This window comes from Neopelma chrysocephalum, unplaced genomic scaffold (assembly GCF_003984885.1).
Source record: "Neopelma chrysocephalum unplaced genomic scaffold, ASM398488v2 Primary Assembly neopelma1_96914, whole genome shotgun sequence".
NCBI classification, from domain to species: domain Eukaryota; kingdom Metazoa; phylum Chordata; class Aves; order Passeriformes; family Pipridae; genus Neopelma; species Neopelma chrysocephalum.
This window is the reverse complement of record NW_020925557.1, coordinates 884,420-909,605: the sequence shown is the minus strand read 5'-3', so window position 1 is coordinate 909,605 and position 25,186 is coordinate 884,420. Positions and strand designations below refer to the sequence as shown.

General features: G+C 42.0%; 1 protein-coding gene across 3 annotated transcripts in view; it reads right to left on the bottom strand.

Moving 5' to 3' along the window:
• Positions 1-2,006: 2,006 nt before the first annotated feature.
• The window catches only part of LOC113960809 (secretory carrier-associated membrane protein 1-like), a 76,773-nt gene continuing 53,593 nt past the window's right edge, over positions 2,007-25,186 (bottom strand). For 2 of the 3 annotated variants that reach the window (XM_027670564.1, XM_027670565.1), the window contains 4 exons: positions 15,740-15,899; positions 12,206-12,307; positions 9,622-9,739; positions 2,331-2,489 (listed from right to left, as the gene is read on the bottom strand). In XM_027670564.1, coding sequence (XP_027526365.1) covers positions 2,331-2,489; positions 9,622-9,739; positions 12,206-12,307; positions 15,740-15,899 — 539 coding nt within the window. Of the gene's footprint in view, positions 2,490-9,621; positions 9,740-12,205; positions 12,308-15,739; positions 15,900-25,186 lie in introns of all 3 variants that reach the window. The other variant, XM_027670562.1, reaches the window with a different exon arrangement.

Here is a 25,186-nt window from a genome sequence, read left to right as displayed (position 1 = left end):
AGTTCCTAGATACAACCTTCAAGTTAATTTAAAAAGATTATGAAAAGAACAATTTTGATATACAGCTGTTAGAGGTGTGATGCCTGATCTTGAGAAAATTGTGGCTTCTGTCTGGAAAGTATTTAATAACATTCCACACAAATTTAAGTTCAATGATAGCATGTCCACTAGCATAGAATTTTAGAGCTCCTATTACATAGAATATTTAAATTACTTTTAACTTCATGATGAAGAGAATATTTAGAAGCAAGTATATTCATTAATATGAACTTCAGCATAGGTGAAACTACTACATTTATACAAATTCAAGATGAATTTAAAGAAACTGGTAAAAGAAAGGATACTAATAGGGACTTCATGGTAACAGTACAGTCCTGACTGGGGGATTAAGCTAAAGGTTTTCTTTTTTGTAATACTCTTATGCTATTATAAATATACTGCAGTGAAAAAGAATTTATCTATGAAAGTCTGTTCACATTCAGAATATGAATTTTATGCTCAGTCTTACTAAAGGTAATTCACCCTAAGAGCTGAATTCCTTTCAGCTACAGTGTGTACTTATACAGGTTGTGGGATGTGGTCCCTTCCTGTTTTAATTTTCTAAAACAGAGTTAAAAAAAAAAGCCCAACTATTGTGCATAAGACTCATGAGGCAATCCAAGAATATCAAATAGCCTTCAAAGGAGAGAAATGTTGCTTTATAGTAAGACATGATTCAATTCTAGAATATTTTGATAGTATGCACCATTATGGACTGTTTAGTTCCATAATGGCCCATCTTTGCGAACGAAGATTTGGGGAAAGGTCTTTTTACCTTTCCAGCCTGCGCAATGGATTTTTTAGGTGAGACACAGCCTGCGCTGAACTGAGCCCACCCTTTAATCCTAAGGTTCATCTGCCGGGGCCAAGCAAGCTTGGACAATGGCAGTGAGGTCCTCAGGACGTAGGTTTGTTTAGAGTGTCCTTCTCATAGATGGATGGCCACACAGGGCTAACGACCTCCATCAGGCCAGGAGACCGGGGAATCGAACCCGTGGTCGCAGCAGTGAAAGTCCTGCACGCTAACCACTAGGCCACCAGGGGTCTCTTGTTTAGCACCAATTTAACCTCTTAGGCCTCCAGTTCAACAAGCTAAAATTAACTTTGTGAAAGATGAAGATTTCTCACTTTTCAAACTCAAAATAGTTTAAAAGTTTTTTCCCCCCCAGCTTAAATCAAATCACAGAAATGGCTGAGTTATGTTAAAATGAATGTATGTATCTGTTAAATGCCATTGCTTAAAAAGTTTTATTTTAGAAAATTAAATACTGTATATTTAGATTTTTGGACAAACAGTAAACATTGTGACTGATAAGGCTAGAGATTTAGTACCACTGTTAAACACAAATCTACACATCCCAAACACAACAAAAATACCACTGCTTGTAAGAGGGAAGGGTGGCATGAAACTAGGGTTCTAAAGGTCAATGTTTTTTTCTTTTCCAACAAAATGACTACCCCAAGACACGAATACTGAAATTAAAACTAGTAAATATATAATCATTTAGCTCTGTGATTGAAACCATCAGTTAACTTCCTTAAACTATAGACTGCAGTACACATTCTATTACAGACAACATTTCTGCACCATAGCAATTTCTCACAGAGAATACTCCATGAAAATAGATACAAACAAACACTATAATGCAGCACAGGCAAATTTTGGACCAAAACACTATTTAAACAAGATCAGATAACAGTATTCTTGCAAACTTAGATGTTTATATCAAAAGACTTATCCTAAAAATAAAACCAACATAATTTATATCTATCGTACTTGTATTTGTCCTCCAGCAGCTGCTGAAATTGCATAAGCAGTAGCCAAACCTAAACTTCTACATTTCTCAGTCTCCCCCACTTATAGCAGAAATAGGGAAAACAGTTCTTACAAAGAAAAAAAAATGGATCCAAAGTCCTTTCCTGAAATTAAAAAAAAATACCAGAGTGAACCACTAAAAACCCCTCCAAATTCTTAATATATTTATTTGATCGTTATATACCACAATTCATTCTCAGACCAATTGTTGAAATTATTTATCTTCCCTAAATAAGGAAAGCTTTATATTCCAAAATGCAACATTTTAAAGAAGCACAGAGAATGGTTATCTTTTTAAAAGAAATAAATTTATTATAAAATAAACCAAACATTTCCCATTTTACCTATGCACTGCTGCAGAAGAAACAAACATGCTGTGTGCATTTTGATATATGTTTTTAGAGAATATAATAAGTGACTGGAAAATAAAGTACAATGGAAGAGAACCGTCATGACTTTTTATATTTCTCTACATTCAGTTACCCTTGAACACATTCTGAGCTCCACTGGTTGCTGCTGTTGATGCGGCGTTGGCTGCAGCAGTTTGTACAGTTTTGTTGGACATCACTCCTGTTGCAAACTCCTGCTGTGCTTTCTTAAAACTAGCACCAGTTGTGCGGTAGAGACCATGCACCTAGGGAGGTGGAAAAGCAGTGAAAAAAGTGTGCTGAGCCTTCCATTTCTTGGTAGAGTAATAGCAAAGTCTCAAACACGAAGCAGAGCTGTGTAGTGGAAAAATATGATTTGCTCATATGTTTAGAAGGGTCCGAAAACGAGCAGATTTCCCCCCCCCCCACAAACTCTACAACTTCTGACTGCCCTGCTGTCCATGGAGTTTGACTGTAGGGATGTCTGTAACTTTTTGCAAGTTTATGTGTGTGCTATCTACTATCTGAAACAACACATTTAAATACACAAATCGGTTGTATCCTTAGCATAAGCCGTGCTAAGTGTGCATGTTTAAAGCAACAGCAGGAAATAAAAAGAAAAAAGTATTTTTGAATTTACAATGTAACATTCTGTTGAACTTTTTTCTACATTAAATTTTTAGAAACATATTAATTGCACTGATTGACAGTTGCAAGAACCTATTAAGCTAAGCTATGACTGAACATTTGTCCTGGTTTCAGCTGGGATAGAGTTAATTTTCTTCTCAGTAGCTGGTACAGTGCTGTGTTTTAGATTTAGTAAAGAATAATGTTGAGAACACACTGATGTTTTGGTTGTTGCTGAGCAGTGCTTACCCTGAGTCAAGGACTTTTCAGTTTCCCATGCTCTGCAAGTGAGGAGGTGCACAAAAAGCTGTGAGAGCGTAGCCAGGACAGCTGACCCAAACTGGCCAAAGGGATCTTGCATACCATGGAACATCATGGCAAATATATAAACTGGGGGAGTTGGCCAGGAGGGGATGATTGCTGCTCAGAGACAGGCTGGACATTGATCAGTGGGTGGTGAGCAATTGTACTGTGCATGACTTATTTCTCTTGAGTTTTATTCCTCTCTCTCCTTTTCATTACAATTATTATTATCATCATTATTATTGTATTTTATTTTGTTTCAATTATTAAACTGTTCTGATTCTCCTTCCCACAGAGGGTATGGGGAGAAGTGAGTGAGCAACTGCATGGTACTCAGTTGCTGGCTGGGGTTAAACCAGGACAACATTAAAAAGTATAAAATATCCCAATAACGCAGATAAATATCCACTATACTAATGTGATGAGCAATTGTTCAGTATAACAAACAAAAGTATTAAACAATGTCTTATAATCTCTAGTACAAAAAACCCCCAACCAAATCCTGAGTAACTTCCAAGTATCAAGTATTAAAATTCAAATACTATTTCTGATTCATATTTAATCAGGTTGCAGGGAGTGCCAGAGCCTGGCACTGGTATTAGATGGCAATCGAGACAACAGCTCTCTGAGGTGCAATGAGGTGGATGATCTGCTCAGCCTGGTGGCAGAGGTGAGAGCAGAAGTAGAAAGGCTAAGAAGTATTAGGGACTCTGAGGAGGAGACTGACTGGTGGAGCTGTACTCTATCATCCCTTAGACAAAAGCACATGCTGTGCACATCACAAGAAGCAATGGATCCCCTGCTCTCTCACCATCAGGCAGGAGAAGACCTTAGGGATGGAGGGTAATGGAAACAGATTTCTGCTTGAGGCAGCAGGTGAATCCCCTCCTGACCTACCTCATCTTCCCAGGTGCCCTTATACAATAGGTATGAGACTCTGGAACTTGAGGGCCAGGGAAATGAGAATGTGGATGAAGGTCCATCCAGGCTGGAGGGGTAGCCTAAGGCAGGGCAGCCTACACCTGCATGGCAATCACTTCAGTTAAGAAAAAAAGAAGGGTAGTTGTCATTGGTGACTCCCTTATGAGAGGAACAGAGGGCCCAATATGTTAACCAGACCCAATCCATAGGGGCCCAGGTAAGGGACATAACCAAGAAATTTCCCAGCCTGGTACGGCCCACTACTGGTTTTCCAGGTAGGCAGCAACGAAGTCCCAACAAGAAGTCTGCGGACAATCAAGAGGGACCTCAAGGCCTTGGGATGATTGGTTGAGGGATCTGAAACACAAGTAGTGTTCTCTTCTGTCCTGTCAGTTGCAAGGAATGATGGGGAAAGAAACAGGAAGATCATACAGATGAATACCTGGCTTTGAGACTGGTGTTACCAGCAGAATTTTGGGGGTTTTAATTATGGGTTGGTTTACATGACACAGAGCCTGCTGGCAACACATGGGGTCTCAAAGGAGAAAAAGGATCTTGTCTCAGGAGTTAGGAGGGTTCCTAGACAGCTTTAAACTAGGTTGGAAAGGGGACAGGGATAAAGCCAGGCTTCACAGAGATGAGCCTGGGGGTGGCACACCACTGCTTGAAGGATGGTGTGCTAGCAAGGTCTTTCGGTCTGCCATATCAATGGAGGTAGGGGATGAAGATCCATACAGCAGCAAGGATGCAGGGGTTATTGATGTTAGAAATCCCATAAGTACCTGAGAATGGTCACACAGGAATTAGGCCTTTTCCCTGCAAAATAGTAGCAGGGTCATTAGCCCAACTGAAGTCCATCTACACCAATGCACACAGCATGGGCAACAAACAGGAGGTAATGGAAGTCATTGTGCAGATGGAAAACTATGACATTGTTGCTATCATGGAAACATGGTGGGATGACTTGCACAACTGAAATGCTACAATGAGTGGTTAAAAACTCTCCAGAAGGGATATGCAAGGAAGGAGAGACAGTGGGGTAGCCCTGTATGTTAGGGAGTGTTTTGACTGTCTAGAGCTTAATGACAGAGATGAAAGGGTTGAGCGTTTATGGGTAATAATCAGGCAGAAGGCCAACAAGGCAGATCTCCTGATGGGAGTTTGTTATAGATGACCCAACCAGGATGAAGAGGCAGATTGAATATTCTATAAACAGCTGGGAGATGTCTCACCATCATTAGCCTTTGTTCTCATGAGGGACCTCAACTTACCAGATGTCTGATGGAAATACAGCACAGCAGAGAGAAAACAGTCCAGGAGGTTCCTGAAGTGGGTGGAAGAGACCTTCCTGACACAGCTGGTGAGCAAGCCAACCAGGGGAGGTGCCCAGCTGGACCTGCTGTTTGTGAACAGAGAAGGACTGGTGGGTGATGTGATGGTGGAGTCCATCTTGGGCACAGAGATCACAAAATGACAGTTTTTGATTCTCAGAGAAGTAAGGAGGGGGGTCAGCAAAACTGCCACCTTGGACTTCAGAAGGCAGACTTTGGCCTGTTTAGGAAACTGGTTGAGAGAGACCCTTGGAATGCAGTCCTGAAAGGCAAAGGAGTCCAGGAAGGCTGGGACATGCTTTAAGAAGGAAATATTAAAGTTACAGGAACAGGCCGCCCCCATGTGCCAAAAGACGAGCCAGCAGGGAAGAAGACCAGCCTGGCTGAACAGCTTTGACTGGAAATCAGGAAAAAAGAGAGCTTACCACCTCTGGATAAAGAGGCAGGCAACTCAGGAGGACTATAAGGATGTCATGAGGTCATGCAGGGAGAAAATTAGAAGGGTCAAAGCCCAGCTAGAACTTAACATGGCCACTGCTGTAAAAGACAACAAAAAGTGTTTCTACAAATACATCAGCAACAAAAGGAGGGCCAAGGAGAATCTCCATTCTTTATTGGATGTGGGGGGAAACAGTGACAAAGGATGAGGAAAAGGATGAGAAAAGGCTGAGGTACTTAATGTCTTCTTTGCCTCAGTCTTCAATAATAAGACCAGTAGTTCTCAGGGTACCCTAGCCCTCTTAGCTGGAAGACAGAGACAGGGAGCAGAATGAAGTCCCCATAATTCAGGAGGGAATGGTCAGCAACCTTCTATGCCACTTAGACCTGCACAAGCCCATGGGGCCTGATGGGATTCACCCAAGAGTACTGAGGGAGCTGGCAGAAGAACTCACCAAGTCCCTTTCAATCACTTTCCAGCAGTCCTGGGTTACTGGGGAGGTCCCAGTTGACTAGAGGTTAGAAAATGTGATGCCCATCTACAAGAAAGGTTGGAAGGAGGATCCGAGGAACTACAGGCCTGTCAGCCTGACCTCAGTGCCAGGGAAGGTCATGAACAGATCGAGTGCCATCAGGCAGCACATATCAGGCCCAGTCAGCATGGGTTTATGAAAGGCAGGTCCTGCTTGACCAACTTGATCTCCTTCTATGGCAAAGTGACCTGCTTAGTGGATGAGGGAAAGGCTGTGGATGTTGTCTACCCAGACTTTAGTAAAGCCTTTAACATTTTTTCCCACAGCATTCTCCTGGAGAAACTGATTTTCCATGGTGTGGATGGGTATACTCTTCACTGAGTAAAAAACTGGCTGGATGGCTGGGCCCAGAGAGTGGTGGTGAAGGGAGTTACATCCAGCTGGTGGCCGGTCATGAGTGGTGTCCCCCAGGGCTCAGTATTGGGGCCAGACCTGTTTAATTTCTTTATTAATGATCTGGAAAAGGAGATCGAGTTCACCCTAAGCAAGTTTACAGAATCATAGAATATGCTGAGTTGGAAGGGACCCACAAGGATAATCGAGTCCAACTCCTAGCCCTGCACAGGAACATCCCCAAGAGTCACACCATGCACCAGAGAGTATTGTCCAAATGCTTCTTGAACTCTGTCAGGTTTGGTGCTGTGACCACTTCTCTGGGGAGCCTGTTCAGTCAGTGCCCAACCACCCTCTGGGTGAAGAACCTCTTTCTAATATACAACCTAAACCTCCCCTGACACAACTTCAGGCCATTCCCTCAGATCCTGTCACTGGTCACCACAGAGAAGAGATCAATGCCTGTCTCTCCTCTTCCCCTCACGAGGAAGTTGTAGACTGCAATGAGGTCTCCCCTCAGTTTCCTCTTCTCCAGGCTGAATAGACCAAGTGACCTCAGCCACTCCTCATACAGTTTCCCCTCAAGGTCCTTCACCTTGATGGGTCTTGGCCAATTGTATGAGATTCAATAAGGCAAAGTGTCAGCTCCTGCACTTGGATCACAATAACACCATGCAACGCTACAGACTTGGAGAAGAGCGGCTGGAAAGCTGCTCAGTGGAAAAGGGTGCTCGTTGAAAACTGGCTGAACATGAGCCAGCAGTGTGCCCAGGTGGCCAAGAAAGCCAGTGGCATTCTGGCTTTTATCAGAAAGTGTGACCAGCAGGACTAGGGAAGTGATCATTCCCCTGTGCTCAGCACTGGTGAGGCCACATGATAAAAGCTTGTGTTTAGGTTCTGGGCCCCTCACTACAAGAAAGACATTGAAGTGCTGGAGTGAGTCCAGAGAAGGGCAACAAAGGTGGTGAAGGGGTTGGAGCATAAGTCTTATGAGGAGCAGTTGAAGGAACTGGGGTTGTTTAGCCTGGAGAAAAAGAAGTTCAAGGGGGTCCTTAGCTCTCTCTACAACTACCTGAAAGGAGGTCATAGTGAGGTGGGTGTCAGTCTCTTCTCCCAGGTAACAAGTGACAAGATGAGAAGAAATGGCCTCAAGTTGCACCAGAGGATGTTTAGATTAGATATTTGGAAAAATTTCTTCACAGAAAGGGTTGTAAAGCATTGAAGCCAACTGCCCAGGGAAGTGGTAGAGTCACCATCCCTGAAAGTGTTCAGAAAACATGTGGATATGGCACTTGAGGCCATGGTTTATTGATGAACATGGTGGTGGTGCTGGGTTGACGGTTGGACTTGATCTTAAAGGTCTTTTCCAACCGTAATGATTCTATGATTCTATAAATGTAGCAGGAAAATTCATGTTGTAACTTTTTTTGTTGTTATAAATGTCACCAGATCATAGTTGAGTATACATGTTTTTTGAAAAGAATCCAGATGCATGTCTGGAGTGTAAAAAAATGCTCACCATACATATTTCTCATTTCTTTTGATGCCTTTGGATTTTTAGGATTTTTAGCTTTTTGTAGATTTTAAAGTAGCTGTGTAGTAAATGTAGATTTTTAGTGTAATTATATAGTCTGTCACACCTTAGAATTGTAGTTTACACTTTCCCAATCCTATTACTCTATTTCATATCAAATTTTCTAAATTCTTTAAGTTTGTTTAGACTCCTTTCAAGGCAGGCCTTCATTCTGTTTAAGAACATACACACCCCAGGCCTGAACAACAAGATACCATCATAGTCAAAGCAACCTTCGAGCCCGGAACCTTGGAGAAGCTCCAAAAGACAGTAGGTGCCATGAAGAAGAGGAAGATGAGGAAGGACAGGGGTCTTAGGACCTCCATCTCAATTTCTGGGGAGGCATGCCAGGGGGGCAGATCTGGGGACGGGTGGTTCTCGGATCGGACCATAAATTGTGGAACCCCTGGACACGGGTGGTGCGCGCGTCTTATATACTCCTTGCATGAGAAGGTCTTCAGTAAAGGACTGCTCCTTATCTCTATACTAAATTTGCCTGGAGTCTTTTTTGGCTCTCGATCTTAAGGCAACAGTTTCTTTCTCTTATACCTGAGTATTTATGCAAAAATCAAACAAGGAGAAGGGAAGTTTCTACCTTACTGTAAATAGGCCAGTAGAGTTTGGGTACATGAAAACCTTCAAGTGTAACTGTAACTGAGGTTGAATTATTAGAATTACCAGCACATCAGCAGCAGAATTCTCAGTTACATTTAATCAAAACAACATAAAATACTTACTAGAATATTATTATCTAAACTGAGGCCTTCTGGATGGAAATTCACAAAAAGAAACCAAAGGAGAAAAGTATCTTTGAGCTTTTATGCTATGCAATCATTAATTGACAGCAAAATGTTAAAATAATACAAGCAGAGAAATAAAAATCCTTTTCCGAGGTGCCAGGCATCTCACTCTTCTATTGATATTAATGGGAATGATTTTTATATGAGCTGAAACTTAGCAATCATTTGAATCATGCTTCACTCAGCCTGATGAATAACCACAGATTTGAAAATTGCAATCTTGCATCTACAGGTCCCTATCTTAGTATCCAGTGCATTCACCTACCCTTTCATTGGGGGCTCACCTCCCAACTTCTCTTATTCAAAGCTATCCTTCCCCATTTTAGTTTGCAGAAATAAGTGCACTGTTAAAACAGCATTTCATAATTCCATGACAGTATAAGCAAAAAAGTACTACTTAAGCACAGTTGTTAAAAGGTAAGGCACAGGCACATGCCCAAGAACATAATTTAATCCCCATTACTTTCTGAGCGAGTACCTCTCAAGCAGGAAAGCAAATTCCAGAACACAGAAAACAGAAGAGGGGAATAATAACTTACCTTTTTAAACATAACTAATGAAATAACAGCAGATGCTGTGAAAAGTGCAGCTATGATTATCATCATAATGCCAACAGGGATACTCTTATTAAGACCAGTAAGAGATGAAATCCACCCACTGAAGAAAAAAGAAAAGACAAACTTGACTAGCACAGCACATGAACCATTCAACCACAGGTATCCACATCAAGGGAAGCTTTACAATATCCTGGTTCTGATCAACTGAATATTTTTGAAGAAAAACTAATGAAAATTATACATGAGCATATTTCTGTTCTATAATAAGCTTTTATAGCTTAGCTGCAATTTCCCCAACACATGCAATGAAACTATAAGGAAAATTTTAGCAAAGATGATTATTCTTGAGGAGAGTTGTGAAGAAATTAAGAAAGACATTAGAGAGTTGTTCATCAACTTCTTGGGTTTTTTTTTGTCATACTGTCATTTCAGAATAATTTAAGGCTACATAACTTTGTGGAAGAGAAAATTTCCCTAAAAAGATAGTGTCTAACTTCTTCAAAAAGAAAAGAAAAAATATGGCACACGCACAGAGCTTCTGTGGGAAAATTATTTTCATTGTATCCACACAGTGATGCTTTCTCAATTGGGGTGAATATATTTTTTTAAAGTAGATAGCGTCAGATTAAGAGAACAGATTGCTATATCAGTATCTACTTCAAATATTTCCCCATTCTTCAAATTTGAAACATCAACATAAACTTGAATTCACAAAAATCAGGTTGCCTTAGGAAAAATAACACATTAAGACAGAAAAGATTCTTTCACCAAAAAGAGCAAAAAATTTCTGTAAACCAAAACAACCATAAAACTTTCTTCTACTTGTTTCAAATTGCTTTGATATCCCCTATGTTCAACTGGACTCTACCACAGAACTCCAAAATCAAAACTGCAATTAGCATCTGATGATGATCTGGCTACTTTTCATACCCCTTACCCAAGTATCCTTAAAAGCACACACCCCATACTTGGAGAGTTGGTCCTCTAAAATCACTTTTTTACTTTGTTCATGTCAATCGAGGTATCTATGAAAAATTAAAATAGTGGCTTTGAGAGCAAAAATAATAAAGCAGGATTTTTTCTTACACTCTAGTTCTAAAGCAATGATGTTTTTTCTGCCTTATGTACATTTGGAGGTCAGCAGAAAACCACTGATACACAGAAATGTCATTACCCAGGTACATTATTGCCAGTCATAGCTCTCCATGCTATCAGTTGACTACTACAGCCATGCTTTTTGTTAATTCAAGTTTGTTGTTTTGTTTTTCTTCCAAGAAGGGTGAGCGATTCCCAATAGCTTTTCCTTGTAAAATCTTAATATTAGACCTTGAAGCTTCAAATAAAGCTATACCTATATAAAAGCTTCAAGTAAAAGCTTAAATATTTATAACCATCAAAATGAAAAATCAACTATTACAGAATAAGAAGCTGACTCAGACAAATGAGTTTTTCAAATAATATCAAAGATATAACACTACATTCACTCAAATACATTATTGCTTCATTCTTCAAATTTTAGCAATAAATTTCATCAGTATATTAATATAATTAGAAATAACAAACAATACAAAATCATATTCAAAGAGTAAAATATTACAGCCTAAATTATTCTCATTTTCTCCAAGTTTTGCTTATTTATTTATCCTAAATATAGAGCAAATAACTTCTCCATACACCACTAAAAGAGGAGAGGTAATATATAAAAGAGTAGTTCAAAGTGGCTGTGCTGGTTTTGGCTGGGGTAGAGTTAACTTTCATCACAGCGGCTGGTATGGGGCTGTGTTTTGGATTTGTGCTGAACATAGAGTTGATAATACAGAGCTGTTTTTGCTATTGCTGAGCAGGGCTTACACACAGTCAAGGCCTTTTCTGCTTCTCATAACTGCCATGCTGGCAAGGAAGCTGGGGGTGTGTGGGAGGTTGGAAGGAGACACAGCCAGGACAGGTGATCCCAACTGACCAAAGGGATATTCCAGACCATGTGACATCATGCTCAGTATATAAAGTGAGGGGAAGAAGGAGGAAAGGAGGAACGTTTGGAGTGATGGCATTTGTCTTCCCAAGTAACTGTCACACGTGATGGGGCCCTACTCTCCTGGAGATGGCTGAACACATGCCTGCCCATGGGAAGCAGTGAATACATTCCTTGTTTTGCTTTGCTTGTGTCTTTTGCTTTCTCTATTAAACTGTCTTTATCTCAACCCATGAATTTTCCAGCTTTTACCCTTCTGATTCTCTCTCCCATCCCCCTGGTGGGGGAGTGAGCAAGCGGCTGTGTGGAGCTTGGTGGTGGCTGGCTGGGGTGAAACCACGACAGTGGCTTACACTGAAAGAAAATTTTGACCAGCCTAATAACAGAAGTATCTCACACTCTTGGGATATGTTTCACATACTTTTTCTCGTTAAGAGCACTCCAAAAATGCTTTTTTGAGTGCTTAATGTAAGAATTCCAGTGAACACAAGATTATTTTTTCTTTTGAAAACACAGACTGGTTTGTAGTTTCTATATCAAATATGAGTGTTTGTCTTACAGACAGTACAATGCTATAGAAAGCAGAATACTCACCAGTTTCCCCATCTTTGAAATCCTGCAGCTTGAAGTATATGTACAGCAAACTGACAGATATATACAAAGAAGAACACAAAGAACCTGAATGAACTGTCACTCCTGAAAGAGGGGGGGGAAATTAATGCAGCCAGGAAATTTATTACTTTTTACATATATTGTAGTACCAACCTAAATTTTTTTTCTGCATTAACTAGAGGAAAAGTGTTTTTATATTTTATTGATGGTGACTTGAAATACCAGTAATTCTGTGGGTTTGTAGAGTGTTTATTTATAAGAACTGCTGCTACTTCTTTAATATAGTACTTTTGCCACTTGCACCTCTAACAGAGGCAAGACTAACAAACAGCCAGATACTATTTCTTAGTGTTCAGTTCAGCACACAGCAGGGCCTCTTAGACTAAACATACTACTTTTGCTACAATGCATTAAGAACAAAAGTCCGGTCCACTTTCAGACTGAAGTTCACAGTGCTGGCATGATGAGAAGAAAATATTTTACTTGTAAGAGACGATAAAATCTAATATGGAATTACTGAAACACAATGCAGATCAGAATACTGAAGCAGCTGTTGTTTTAAAATAAAATATACAAAATGTTTGCTGTTTAAATTACTAAAATGCTACCCTGACAAAGATGGAAAGCATTAAAAGCCTGTAAAAAAACCCCAAATATAAACATACAGGCAGAATCTCAAAGACCTCAATGTATTACTATGAAAACTAATGACTGCATGATATGCTTTCTACCAAATTTCTAAAGGAATTAAAAATCACTTGTCAGTGAACCAGAATTTGCCAGTAATAGCTCTTTCTGCAGAAGGGAATTTGTTAATTTCTATTTATTCAACAAATTCAGTTCAATGACTATTTCAGTTGAACAAATGATTGAAAGTTGAATATGCAAGTAGTAGTTTTCCTTTTCCAAACAATAAATATTCACTAAGAAATGCTAAGGAAATCTAAAACCCTGAAAGATAATGACACTGAACTCCACCAAATCACGAATAATTATTTCATATAAAAGAACACTACTAAGAGAGAATATGTAGGATTTATGATGAAAATGAAATGCTATCAATTAAAAATACTGGTGACTCTCTGCTAAATACAGCAGGATAATCACCTCTCTCGACTGGCTGGTTCTACTCTGATGCCCACTGCTGACTCCTACTGAGCCTGGTGCCGACCAGCATCCCCACATCCCTTTCTGCAGGGCTGCTCTCCAGCCACTCCTCTCACAATTTATACTTGTGCCCAGCATTACTCTGTCCCAGGTGCAGGATCTGGCACTTGGACTTGTTAAATTTTATGCCACCGACGGTTGCCCGGTGCTCCAACCTATCTAGATCCCTCTGCAAGGTCTATTGTCCCTTGAGAGAGTCAACAGCACATCCCAGTTTAGTATCATCAGCAAACTTGCTAATGGTGCATTCAACTCCTGCATCCAGATCATTGATAAAAATATTGAACAGGACTGGCCCTAGAATTGAACCCTGAGGAATACCGCTAGTGAATAGTCACCTACCAGATGCAGCCCCATTCACTACAACCCTTTGAGCTCTGCCCTTCAGTCAGCTCTTCACCCAGTACACCATGAATCTGCTCATCTTGCAGTTGGACAACTTGTCCAGAAGGATGCTGTTTGGGACAGTATCAAAAGTCTCACTAAAATCCAGAAAAACTACATCCACTGCCTTCCCTTCATCCACTAGGTGGTTGACTTTATCACAGAAAGATATCGAATTAGTTAAACAGGACTTTCCCTTTGTGAACCCATCTTGACTGTGCCTGATGATTGCATTATTCTTTAAATGTCTTTCAATAGTACCCAGTATGACCTCGTCCATAATTTTTCCAGGAACTGAGGTTGAACTAAGAGGTCTGTAGTTCCCTGGGTCTTCCCTCATGCCCTTTTGTAGATTGGAATAACACTGGCTATCTTCCAGTCAGCAGGGACCTCCCCAGACTCCCAAGACCTTTGGTAGATGATCGAGAGGGGTCCTGCCATAAGATGCGGTAGGTCCTTCAGAACTCTGGGACAAATCTTGTCAGGCCCCATGGACTGATGAACATTCAGCTGATACAGCTGGTCCCTTACAATTTCAGCGTCTACAAATGGAAAGTCACTGTTCCCACACTCATGGTCCTCTGACTCAGTATTTTTAAAGACTGAGACAATAAAAGCATCTTATGCCTCTGTTTTTTCTTTATCCCTGTTATTCAAATGACCATCATCAAGTATTGGTCCAATGTTTTCTTTAGCCCTCCTCTTGCTATTGACATACTTAAAGCCCTTCTTGTCTGACAAAACACTGGCCAGTTTGAATTCTAGCTCAGCTTTGGCATTTCATGCCTTCTCCCTGCATATGTGAACCATGGCTCTGTAATCTTCCTGCTAAGCCTGACCTTTCTTCCAGAGATCATACAATTTCTTTTTCCTCTTGAGTTCCACAAGGAGCTCCCTGTTCAGCCAAGTTGGTCTTCTGCCCCACTTGCTTGGCTTTTGACACACTGGAATTGCCTGCTCCTGCACTTTTAAAATGTGGTTCTTAAAAACTGACCAGCACTTGTGGACTCCTAAGCCCTCAAAATCAGGGTACTCTGCTAGGTAGCTCCCTGAATAGCTTAGAACTCTGCTGACCTTTTTTCTCATTACACTGAAAATTTTAAATTCAACCATGGTCACTGTGGCCAAGACAACCACCTACCTTCACATCTCCCATGAATCCTTCTCTATTCACAAACAAGTCTAGGAGGGCATCTTTCCTAGTGGGCTCCCTGAGTCCTTGTGTTAAAAAGTAAACTTTCACAAACTTCAGGAATTTCCCACACTTGTCTGTCACAGCAATATGGTATTCCCAGTTGATGCCTGGGAAGTTGAAATCGCCCATGAGGACAAGGGCCACTGATCCAGAGATTTCTATTGCCTATAGAATAACTCATCAGTGCTATCATCCTGTCTGGGCAATTGGTAGACATCCACTAAGACATTTCCTTTATTTTGTATCCCTCTAATCCTCACCCGCATCATCACTAACTGTAAGGGCTGTAAAATCAAACCTCTCCCTTACATACAGTGCAACTCCTCCTCTGCCTCGCCTGCCCTGCCTATCCCTCCTGAACAGCCTGTAGCCCTCCATCCCAGCGCTCCAGTCGTGGGACTCATTCCACTAAGTCCCACTAATACCAATGATATCACAGCTCTGGGAACTGATGCTTCCAGTTAATCTTGCTTGTTTCTCATACTGCATGCATTGGTATACAAACATTTCAGATGCACTCCTGGACCTTCAGTGCTCTCAGGAGTAAATAGTTTTAAAATATTTTAAAGGATATTCTATGATAATCCTAACCACTGCCATCGACATTTCAGATACAGCAATCAAATTAATGGCAAATGTTCTATTTGTTTCTAATGAAATTATATTGAAGGATTATCTTAATGATAAACAAGCAAATTCTGGAATGTTCATGCATTTCAGCAAAGTGAAGTATTTTTAAAAAATATTTTAAGTCAAGTTGAAGTTCTTACCTGAAAGCTCCATAAAGTGGTCTGTACCAGCAGACAAAAGAACAAGGGGTAAAAAGCAAGAACCAGAGGATACTCAATCCAAAATCAACCCCTCGTGTAGCATCAATGTAAAACCAGGCCAAACATCCAAAGATATTAAGAAACAGTGTCACTGTATGGACTGCAGAAGCATAAGCAAAAGAAAGTCTTAATTATGTTCATATAATAAATTATTACAATTGTTAAGGTAATACCCAAAACGTGCATTTTTAAACAAAACATAAGCATGCTGATAATAAATCAACATCCTTTCTCAGCAATACGCTTATTTTTATAGTTTTCTAAGTTTCAGGTTAAAGCAAACGTTTGCAACTGAAAGTAGTGAACATGAAAATTCAAGTAATATCAGGTGTATAGCAAGGAAAAAATCTGTCATAAAATATTTTCAAACCTAAAATGAAAAAGAGGCTTCTACAGCTGCAATAACTGATACTTATTCTACAGTAATTACTAGATAGATATTTGTACTTTTTTGAACATGCTAGTTATTTGCAATCTTACAATCTCTTACAATCAGGCAAGTAAATTAGTGCAGGACTGTCAGCCTTAATATTACGATACAAAAGGAAAATTAAAAAAAACCCCACCCTTTTAATGAAAGGTCTTTGTCTTACATGTAATAGAGTAAAAAAAATCAGCTAAGTAAAAATGCTTCTCAGTAAAACAAGATCTGCAAGAAGCTGTTCTAGAATCTTTAACACATATTGAATACTCAAATATTTCTTATAATATTGGTCTTAAAAATCTGCTTTTTTGGTGCTCAGCTTAGCTCAATACTGACATTTTCTCATTGGCAGACCTTGTTGATGGTTAACTACTGAATTTCTACTAAAGAAAATGCATTGGCATTACAACTTCACAGTTTACTTGAAATATATTTACCTCTTGGAACAAAAAAAAGATACAACAGTAGTAAGAAACATTACAACTACTATTTTCATGCAATCTGGCACAAAAGCTAGTTCTGTCAGACTTAAAATATTAACATGAATTTCTGTCTTTGTTCACCAACAACCAGGGATTCAGAAGTGATTTCATTATATCAGAGGACAGTTTCTATCCTTGTGGACCAGGACAAAATAGAGTATTTATGAGTAAGAGTGCATAAGCAGCTCCTAGTGGTTAGGATGCAGCACTCTCACCGCTGTGACTCAGGTTTGATTCCAGGTCCCCTGGGCAGATGGAGCTCGTTAGCCCTGTGAGGCCATCCATCTATGAGAAGGTCACTCTAAACAAACCTACGTCCTGAGGACCTCACTGCCATTGTCCAAGCTTGCTTGGCCCTGGCAGATGAACCTTAGGATTAAAGGGTGGGCTCAGTTCAGCGCAAGCTGTGTCTCACCTAAAAAATCCATTGCGCAGGCTTGAAAGGTAAAAGACCTTTCCCAAAATCTTCGTTCGCGAAGACTGGCCATTATATACAGGAATGATTTATTATTTAACTCCACAGAAACATTCTAGTTATTCTACTGGAAGTTAAAGTTAACAGAAGAATCATAGAATAATTTGGATTGGAATGGACCTTTAAAGGTCATCTAGTCCAACCCCCCTGCAATGAGCAGGTGTTCCATCCCTCTGATCATTTTCATGGCCCTTCTCTGGACCTGCTCCAACAGGTCCATGTCTTTCCTGAACTGAGGACTCCAGAGCTGGATTCAGTACTCCAGGTGAGAAGAGAGAATAGAAGAACAGAATCACCTCCCTTGACCAGTTGGCCATGTTTCCTTTGATGCAGCCCAGGATAGGTTTGGCTTTCTGGGCTGCGAGTGCATGTTGCTGGTTCATGTCCAGCTTTTCATCTGCCAATACCCCCAAGTCCTTCTCTGCAGGGCTGCTCTCAATCCCTTTATCCCCCAGTCTGTACGGATATCTGAGATTGCACCAACCTAGGTGCAGGACCTCGCACTTGTGTTGTGGTTTAACGCCAGCTGGCGATCAAGCCCCACACAACCGCTCGCTCACTCCTCCACAGTGGGATGGGGAAGAGAATCAGAAGGGTAAAAGCTAGAAAACTCATGGGTTGAGATAAATGCAGTTTAATAGGGAAAGCAAAAGCCATGTGCACAAACAAAGTAAAACAAGGAATTCATTCACCACTTCCCATCGGCAGGCAGGTGTTTCTCATCTCCAGGAAAGCAGGGTTCCATCATGCGTAATGTTTACTTGGGAAGACAAATGCCATAATTCTGAACATTCCCCTTCCTCCTTCTTCCCCCAGCTTTATATGCCAAGCATGATGCCATACGATATGGAATATCCCTTTGGTCAGTTAGGATCAGCTGTCCCAGTTGTGTCTCCTCCTAACTTCTTGTGCACCTCCACTCTACTCTACTGGTGGGGTTGTACAAGGAATAGAAAAGGCCTTGACACCGTGTGAGCACTGCTCAGCAGTAACAGAAACATCTCTTTATAATCAACCCTGTTTTCAGTGCAAATCTAAAACATACCCTCATACCAGCCACTGTGAAGAAAATTACCTCAGCCAAAACCAGCACAACTTTGCCTTGCTGAATGTTGAGGAATACATCTAGCGCAGGCAGCTCCATGTGCAAGCTGTAGTGCAAGCTGCAAATTGCATGCTAGGTGGGGGGAAATGGCTGGAGTCCCAGGCAACAAGCCATGAACTAGTACTGACCCTTTGCAAGCAGGGAAAACAGACCTGCTATGACCAGCCAGGTGGCTGGACCCAGAGACTCTGCAGGAGCCAATGAACAATGAGAAGACCCCAGCCTACATATCACCACTGGATTGGGTGCACAGACTGTAAGACTATAAAAGCCCAGGGATTCCTCCCTGGAGGTACTAGTTCAAGTTGTTATATTGCAGCAGCACAATTAAAACACTTAAAGGAATCAGATGTCTGAGACTGCTATGGGAAATGTAGGGTCAAGCTAGTAAGGGAAACGTGTCTGACTGAGTGTGGTGTGTGTAGGGAGTCAAGCAGGGCATGTGTTGGCTCACTGGAACCACCCGCTGTGAAGGGGCTTCGGTCCTAGTAGTTACAAGTCTGAGGTGGTGCAAGTGTAACTCCCAGAGTGGCTCCTGAATGGTCAGATGGGAAAGTTTCCTTAACACTGAACCTCATGAGGTTCCCATGGACCCACTTCTCGAGCTTGTCCAGGTCCCTTTGCAACATCCTGTCCCTAAGGCATGTCAACCACACCACTCAGCTTGATGTCATCTACAAATGTGCTGAAGGTGCACTTGATTCCACTATGTCATTGATGAAGACATTAAACAGGACTGGTCCCAATACAGACCCCTGAGGGACACCACTGGTCACTGATGTCCATCAGGACTCTGAGCCGTTGACCCCTACTCTCTGGATGCAACCATCCAATCAGCTCCTTATCCACTAAATAGTCTACCCTTGAAATCCATCTCTGTACAATTTAGAGAGTAGGATGTTGTGGGGAACTGTGTCAAAGGCTTTACAGAAGTCCACATAAATAACATCTGTAGCCCTTCCCTTGTCCACTGATGGAGTCACTCAATCATAGAAGGCCACTACGTTTGTCAGGCAGAACTTGCCCTTGGGGAAGCCATCCTGGCTGTCTCGGATCACCTCCCTGTCCTCCATGTGTCTTAGCATAGCTTCTAGGAGGATCTGTTCCATGATCTTCCCAGGCACAGAGGTGAGGCTGACAGGTTGGTAGTTCCCAGGGTCCTCCTTTCAACCCTTTTTAAATATGGGTACAATGTTCCCCTTTTTCCAGTTGCCGGGGACCTCACCTGACTGCCGTGACTTTTCAAATATCACAGATTGGCTTGGCAACTACATCAGCCAATTCCCTCAGGACTCTGGGATGCATCTCATTGGGTTCCATAAACTTATGTACATTCAGGTTCTTCAGGTGGTCATGAACCTGATCTTTACTTACAGTGGGAGGGACTTTGCTCACCCAGTCCCCATCCTGGTGCCCACTCATTCGAGAGGTATAGGAGAGGTTGCCATTGAAGACTGGGTCAAAAGAGTTGTTCAGTAGCTCAGCCTTCTCCTTGTCCATTGTTACCAGTTTGCCAGCCTTGTTCATTGCATGGTACACTTTCTTTGACCTTCCTTTTCTGGTTGACATAGCTGTAGAAGCCCTTCTCATTATTCTTTGCATCCCTTGCTAAGATCAGCTCCAGCTGTGCCTTTGCCTTCCTGATCCCATTCCTACACAACCAGACTGTGTCCCTATACTCTTCACAGGATATCTGTCCTTGCTTTCACTGTCTATGCATTTCCTTCCCATCCTTTAGTTTGATCAGTAGATCTTGACTCACCCTTGCTAGTCTCTTGCCTTCCTTGCCCAATTTCTTACACTTGGAGATTGAGAGATCTTTTGCTTTACTGAAAGAACGCCTTAAGATCTGCCAGCTCTGTTCTGCTCCCTTGTCCCTGAGGGTAGTTTACTAGGGGGTTCTGTTGACTAACTCCTTGAAGAGCTGGAAGTTTGCTTTCCTAAAATTATGGATCCTAACTTTACTCTTCGTCAGACCCGTATCCCTCATGACTGCGAACTCCACCAATGCATGCATGATCACTGCAGCCCAGGCTGCCTTCCAGCTTGACGTCCCTGATTAGCTCACTTGTGTTGGTGACCAACAGGTCCAGTAACGCATCCCCTCTGGTAGGGCTGTCTATTACCTGGTTCAAGAAGTTATCCTCCATGCATTCCAGGAGTCTCCTGTATTACCTACAGCTCGCCATGCTACTTTGCTAGCAAATGTCAGGGTAGTTGATGTCCCCCAGCAGGACGAGAGCCTGTGAGTGCAATGCCTCCTGTAGCTAGAGCAAGAAGGTTTCATCAATAGGTTCCCTTTGATGGGACAACCTGTAGTAGACACCAACCACAAGGTTCCCTTTGTTGCCTTGGTCTCTGATTCTTACCCATAAGCTTTTGACCTGCTTGTGGCTATTCTTCAGAGACAGCTCTTCACGATCTATGAATTTCTTGACAAAGAGGGCAACCCCTCCACCCCTCCTTCCCCTTCTGAACAGACTGTAGCCACTCCGGTCATGGGATTTGTCCCACCAAGTTTCAGTAATGACAACTAGGTTGTAGCTTTCTAGAAGCACAATGGCTTCCAACTCCTCCTGTTTGTTGCCCATGCTGCATGCACTGGTGTAGAGGCACTTCAGCTGGGCTGTCAGCCATGTCACCTTCCTTGAGAAACACCCCTTAATTCCTTTGAGATATTTCATGGGTGTTTCCCTGTTGGCTCTTATTACCTCAGGAGACCCTGGCTCATCTCCATAATGCTTCAAGTGTGCTCCAGTGTACCCAGTACATCTTAGAGCAACAGGCTGAGGTTCCTTGCTAGCACCCCATCCCTCAAACCTTGGTGCATTGTCCCATGGCTTGCCATGGGTGAGCCTGATATTATCCCCCTCCCCTTTCATGTCTAGTTTAAAGCTCTATCAATGAACCCCACTAGCTTGTGAGCAAAGACCATCTTCCCTATTTGAGAAAGGTGAATGACATTTGACACCAGCAGGCCTGGTGCCATGTAGGCCATCCCATTATCAAAAAAACCCAAAATTCTGGTGTTGACACCAGCCACGAAGCCATATATCAATAGCCTGGGCCCATGTTTCTTCCAGTATTGCTGCCTGCAACTGGAAGGATAGAGGAAAAAATAACCTGTGCCCCAGATTTCCTTACCAACCGTCCCAAGGCCCTGAAGTCTCTTGATTGCCCTTGAGCTATGTGTTGCAGATTCATCAGCACCCATGTGGAAGAGAAATAATTGTTAATAGTCTGAGGACCATACCAGGCTAGGAAGTTTCCTAATGATGTCTTTAACCCAAACTCCAGGGAGGCAGCAGGCCTCCCTAAAAGAAGGGTCTGTCCGGCATATTGGACCCTCTGTTCCCCCCAGAAGGGAGTTACCTACAACTTTTCTCCCTCACCGAGGTGGTTGTGATACAGGGGGTATGCATTTCTGACCTTGGTGTAGATGGACCATCATCCACATCAACTGACTAACCTTCTCCAGATCCAGAGCCTCATCATACCTGTTATATAGAGGCACTTGGGAAGGCAAGGTAGGCAGTTCGCCTGCCACCCCAAGCGTAGACTTGCCTTTAAATTACTGCCTTCTGCCTGGTGGGGGGAGGATATAGGATCCCCCAGTCTTGTGTTTTTTCAGGTGGATGTTCCTGTTTCTGTCTCAGGGAGGGCAGAGCATGGTTTTAACAGTCTATCTCTTTCTCACACTCCCTGATGCTCCTTAACTTTTCTACTTCCTCTCATAGCTCTGCCATCAGGCTGAGCAGATCATCTATTTGGTCACACCTCACACAGGTGTTCTCACTACTGTCATCAGGTACTAGTGAAAGTCTCTGGCATGTCCTCCAGCCTGAGATGTGGGTGGCTACGTGTTTTTGTGGGAGCTGTCTAGACTGCCACATCAGTTCTGGTGAGTGCAGAGGACATAGCTTTCTGCTGTGTGGATACCACAGATAAGTTCCTTCTGGGAGGGTGACGACCACCAAGTGAATGGGCTTTTTGAGCTCTTCCTGTGCACCCTTCCACGCAAACTGTCACACAAATTGCTGTGCCACACCCTGGTCACTAGCACTCCTTAGGCTGTTTTTTTATAGGTGTGGGGGTGGCTGCAGTTGCTTTGGCAATACCCAGGCCTCACAAGAACTGCAGGCTCCTGGTGGGTCTCTGCTGTCCTGGCATTTCCCTGCCTCAGGAAACCCCCCTGTTCACCAAGATCTGCCTTGGCTCCAGAGCAGCTCACCTCAGCTTTGACTGTAAAGAACTGGCAAGATAATAAATATTCTGAAAAATACTCTTTAAAGATGTTTGCTTCCCCCTTATTTAGTACTTAAATAAGCCCTAAATCAACTTAGTGGAAAAAATCTTAAAGCAAAATGCCCACATCAATGCATAAAGGGCTAAAGGAACTCAAAATACATTTCCCTCAGACAATTCATATTTTCCTTCAACAGTTGCCAGAAACAGAAAGCTTCATACTTTTAAACAAAGAGCATTTAATGTATCTACATCTTAGCACTGCTCCAAGAGGTTAGCAAAGCAACTAATTTTAGAATTTGTATGTGTATGCCTCATAAAGCACAGTAAAGGATATAAATCCAAATTCCTACCTTCTTTTGATGAATATGAAAAAGCTTAATAAGGGGCAGTCTTACTTTTTCTAGGCAATACTGGAAAACAGGGAGACCCTCTAGATTACTAGAAAAGTCCACATTCTGAAGGAGTTTGAACTTTCCAAAATTATTACTTTTTTTTTGTAATTGCAATTACAATAACAGGACAAGTTTTAAAAGAATACCATCACTGCAGAAGAGTGTTGAAGCAATGTATCACCCACTACTGATACTTACTAGCACAATAAAACTGGCAACATAGGGGTCTACTTCACTACTGTCACAGAGAATCCCACTCACAAAAACTGAGTATTAACAAGCTAGAGATGAAGACAGGAATTCACTGACAATTCTTCCCTCGCTCTACTCACCCTTCTCTCTGCCTGCTGCAAGCCAAGCCTTTGCTAAGTGACATAGATAAGCTTTACTGCTGTATGAATACACACGTGTTTTCATGTTCAGGGTAATGGTTTAAATACCTTCCACCTGGACAAACTCAAGAAGGGGGTCCATGGGACTCTCATGAGGTTCAACAAGGTCAAGTGCAAGGTGCTGCACCTGGCTCAGAGCAATTCCCGTTTATCAACACAGGCTGGGGGATGAAGGGATTGAGAGCAGCCCTGTGGAGAAGGACCTGGGGATGAGAGACTGGATATGAGCTGGCAATGTGTGTTTGCAACCCAGAAAGCCAACCGTATCCTGGGCTGCATCAAAAGCAGTGTGGCCAGCAGGTTGAGGGAGGTGATTCTACCCCTCTGCTCTGTTCTGGAGAGACCCCACCTGGAGTACTGCATCCAGTTCTGGGGCCCCCAGCACAGGAAGGACATTAACCTGTTGCATCAAGTCCAGAGGAGGGCCATGAAGATGATGAGAGGGATAGAACACCTCTTCTATGAGGAAAGGCTGAGAGAATTGGGATTGTTCAGCCTGGAGAAAAAAAAAGGCTCCAAGGAGACCTTATAGCAGCCTTCCACTATGTAAAGGGGCCTACAAGAACACTGGAGAGGGACTTTTTACAAGGGCATATAGTGACAGGACAGGTAATGGCTTTAAACTGAAGGAGGGTAGGTTTAGATTAGATATTAAAAAGAAATTCTTTGCTGTGAGGGTGGTGAGGCACTGGAACAGGCTGCCCAGAGAAGTTGTGGATGCCTCATCCCTGGAAGTGTTTAAGGCCAGGTTGGATGGGGCACCTGGTCTAGTGGAAGGTGTCCCTCCCTCTGGCAGGAGGTTGGAACTAGATATCTTTAAGGTCCCTTCTAACTCAAACCATTCTAGGATTCCATGATTCTATGAACTTCACTTTTATTAGTGTCATCTTCCTTGTATAGAAGAACCCTACTTACATATACGTTCCCTATCTTAATTAACTATATTTTATCATCCATTAACATTTGGAAGTGAATTGTAGATAAAGATCACAAGTTGCACTGATGCTATTAGGCATCTACATTATCAAGATTATTATTTTGCAGTCCCATTTGGGACCGTATGAAAATGGATTTTTGTAATAAGTTTCATTTCAGTAATGTTTTATTGATGGTATTCTTGGGAAACCAAAGTCCTCACTAGGATATGTGACAAAAGAATGTGCTTCTTTCAGGAACCAGCTGGGCTGTCACCCTGTAATGGAGTGCCTCAAGGGAAATGGGATACCTGCAAAATGGAGGGCTTTGAAGACACATGGCAACTGGCAAGTGAGGACAAGGCTGGTGAAGTTTGATCATACACAACCTTGGAGCACATCAGAGTGGTTTCAAATGTAGTTTAGCCTTTTATTCCTTGTCTGCTATGCCCTTTGTGGAGAGGGCAAGACATTTGCAAACACACCTTACAAGTGACACAAGTATTTTTCATCAGAAAAAATATATTCTGAAACGAGCTTAGATCAGCACAGAACACAAGCACATACTACCAAAAAAGTGAAAGTATTTTTTTTAACTCTACACAGTACATTAGGACTTGAGCTAAAATATTGGACGCAGTCCACACTGTCCAATTCTCGATGCTACACATTAAAAATCCCATAATATTATGGAGTAGACCAAGTGGTAAATCTGTAAGAGATCAACAAAAAATTAGATGTCTAGAAAACATGATGTACAAAGAAAGGCTGAGGGGACTATTCTAATTTAGTCAAAAAATGATGGCTAATGGTCATAAATGTATCTCCATAAAAACGGTGGACAGAACAGGGGAGATCAATCACAGGAAGGGAAAATTAAATTACATAATGTAAACACTTACTAAGGATAAAGATGACAACACACTAGAACAGGCTTGGGGGAATTTATGAAGTG